At 43.3% G+C, this 3,191-nt stretch overlaps 1 protein-coding gene across 1 annotated transcript; it reads left to right on the top strand.

Annotated features, from left to right (window-relative positions):
• Nucleotides 1-831: 831 nt before the first annotated feature.
• LOC311509550 (nucleolar protein 58-like) lies at nucleotides 832-1,795 on the top strand (the record flags this gene model as incomplete). Its single annotated transcript, XM_084574787.1, has 5 exons — nucleotides 832-885; nucleotides 979-1,043; nucleotides 1,139-1,191; nucleotides 1,484-1,620; nucleotides 1,691-1,795. The coding sequence occupies 5 exons, from the start codon at nucleotides 832-834 to the stop codon at nucleotides 1,769-1,771; spliced, it is 390 nt and encodes a 129-aa protein (XP_084430913.1). The 3' UTR covers nucleotides 1,772-1,795.
• Nucleotides 1,796-3,191: the final 1,396 nt, after the last annotated feature.

Genomic DNA, 3,191 nt, shown 5'->3' with positions numbered 1-3,191 from the left:
CACAGCGCTGTAATGTCGCCAAAATTGGTATGATAATTAAACAATATATACCGGTGATGTTAACTTTTGTTAAACATAGAAAATGCGTGTGGCGTGATTAAAAACAGCTGAAACGCAAACGATCACGTATGAAATCGGGTGATTTTGCCAGACGGGGGCAGAGTTGGCAACCCAGCGGTTTCCTGGTGCTCTCTCTCTGTACGTCGCGTGTGCTTCAGTTTCAGAACCAGGTGGCGTGGTGAGGTGAATCCGAAGACCCTCCGTAGAGAGGGGTAGCAGTGCATTTAAAAAAATAAAAAAAAAACCTAGGAGCTGCGAAAATGCTCGTTTTATTTGAGACCGCTGCTGGATATGCAATATTCAAAGTAAGCATTCACCAATTTATTCCTGTCAGTTGAAATTGACCGTTTTCGCCCGTTGGTAACGTGAGCTAGCCTAAAATAGCTTAACCGTTAGTCACCGACAGCATGCCGTTTGAGTCGTAGTTAACGTTACTGTTGGTGGGAAGTGGAAAATATGTGTTTTACTTCCTAATTACGTGAATGCGCACTTTATTAGCATTATATTTTCACTGTACGTAAGTTTATTTTGCTTTATCGCGGGCTAACGGTAAGTTAGCGAGCTAAAGGCCCTGTAACCACGTGTGCGCATTGAGGGCATGCGCTACTCTTACTTTTCACAGCCTTTATCAGATACTAGATGAGGCTGCTGTTAAAAATCTATTCAAATATCAATCGAATATTTGTTTAATTATTAGTAGAGGCACGTACGAAGCTGTCGATTGCTTGAGAACATCTGCAATCCCTCCATTTTTGTTTTATTTTAAGCTAAATGTGCATGTCTGTGCTACTAGATGCAGGGACCAAACACTGGGATAGTGTTGAGGCAAGAAGCTGAATTAGTCAAGCTCGTCTGTCCTGATTGTATTTTCTCTTTTTAAATGCAACTTTAAAAATTGCGTTTCAGGTCCTCGATTAGTCCAAGCTGCAACGGGTCGACAGCCTGTACAAGGAGTTTGAAACTCCTGAGAAAGCCCACAAGATGTAAGCGTCCGTACTGCTTTTAAACATGTTAACAGCTTTTACTTTGTTTTTAGTGGATAAAACTTGACTTTATTCTTTCTTTTGCCTGTTTTTAGTGTGAAGCTGAAGCACTTTGAGAAGTTCCAGGACACAACAGAGGCCTTAGCAGGTGATTCACAGTAAACGTCACTACTCCTGACGCCACAATTAATTAGCAGCTGTTTCTGAGGAGTCAATTTGATTAAAAAATGAACAGAACTTCCTTTAGTACACATTTAAACTCATAATAATGGGTAAAACTTCAACTTCTATTGAGATTTTGACAAGTTTTTGGTTTACTGGTGATATTACTGCCCCCTGCAGGATATAGTGGGTAATGACAAGTGTCTCTCTTATGTTTGAGTAAAAGCTTTTTCAGTAAACGTCACTCCTAATATTGTGTTCCTGACGCTGTCTTTCAGCCGCCACCGCCCTCGTCGAGGGGAAGATCGGCAAGAGCCTGAAGAAAGTCCTGAAGAAAGTCCTGAAGAAAGTCGTCGCCAAGGAAGCCCACGAGCAGCTGGCCATCAGCGACGCCAAACTCGGCGGCGTCATCAAAGTAAGCCGCGTTAGATTTACCGTGGTCGTTTGTCTCAGGGTCGTGTCTCAAATCGACTGTGGTTGTTCAGGACAAGCTGGAGCTGAGCTGCGTCCACAGCCCCGCGGTGGCCGAGCTCATGAGGTGCATCCGGAGCCAGATAGATAGATAGATAGCGAGCAGTGGATAAAAAAAACAACCGAGGAGCTGTGAAAATGAAATGCTCGTGTTATTCTAGACCGCTGCTGGATATGGAATATTCAAAGTAAGTGTTCAACTGTTTATTCGTGTTAGTTGATATTGACCGTTTTTGCACGTTGCTAACGTGAGCTAGCCTTAGTTAGCTTAACGGTTAGTTACCGACTCCATGCCGCTTCAGTGGTAGTTAACGTTACTGTTAGTGGGAAGTGGAAAATACGTGTTTATTTCGCTTAGCTACGTGAATGCGCACTTTATTAGCATTATATGTTAAGTTTTTTGCTTTAGCGCAGGCTAACGGTAAGTTAGCCAGCTGTAGGCCCTGTAATCACGTGTGCACATTGAGGCTCGCTCGACTCCATGCCGTTTGAGTGGTAGTTAACGTTACTGTTAGTGGGAAGTGGAAAATATGTGTTAAATTGCGCTTAGGTACGTGAATGCAGTGACGATTGTGATCAACAAATAATTTCCGCTGTGCATGCAATTACGTTAAGGATGGATTTTCTGTTTGAGGGTTAGGTATGTTTGAAAAGTAGAAGTCATTCATGGCCAGTATGGGGCTAAAACCCATGACCTTGGCGTTATTAGCACCACGCTCTGACCATCTGAGCTAACCGGCCTTTAAATTTGGTTCTAATGTTGTTTTTACCATTGAATTCATTTTCAAAAACAAGAAAAAAACTGTGGCACTTCCACCACCATGTGCGTTAACGTCGTTTTTAAAATTTCTTGGGGTGTGTTCCTATGTTGCCAGTCTTGTTGTGCAAGTAATATTGCCTTCAGATTATCCCCAGCAGACAGGGAATTTCAATCATCACATCTGATCTGACGTCCGTTTTCATAAATTTTGTTCCGATGTCACCAAACATCACCACGGCTCTCCCATATTTCACCATCATACATATTAGGAGCAGATACGACTTCATCTGTGAAGGTTGATCCTTACGGTCGTAGTCTCTGACAGTTATTTCAGATAAAATCATCTGCAGCCTGGTCAGCAGTTACTACAGAATTCGATTTTCCTGGAGATACTTGGTCTTGATTGACTACAACTACTTTATTTGTTCTTATACCCTCCAGGTAACTGGCTTCTGGGACTGGGATGCTGCTCTCGGCTGAACATCAACCTTTCCACCAACCAGAGAATCTGACTGTGACAGCACGCCGGCGTCCTGCCTCCATTTGTGCTCGCCGCTTGTGACAGCTTGTGTGGCCTCGACTCCCTCCCATATCTGAGGTCTGTTCTTCAACCAAAGGAAATGGCTTTGGACAACGTAGTTTTTCTCGCCAAAAGGGGAGACATCGCTAGCGAGCTGACGTTCAGTAAAAGTCGAAGTGCTGACAAAACAAACAGCTAGCAGTAGCTAGTAGTACCTAGCTAGTAACGTTAGCTC

Source organism: Chelon labrosus, assembly GCF_963514085.1.
Source record: "Chelon labrosus genome assembly, chromosome: 24".
Lineage (NCBI taxonomy): Eukaryota > Metazoa > Chordata > Actinopteri > Mugiliformes > Mugilidae > Chelon > Chelon labrosus.
The sequence above is the reverse complement of the archived record's forward strand: the minus strand, read 5'-3'. Positions and strand labels throughout refer to the sequence as shown.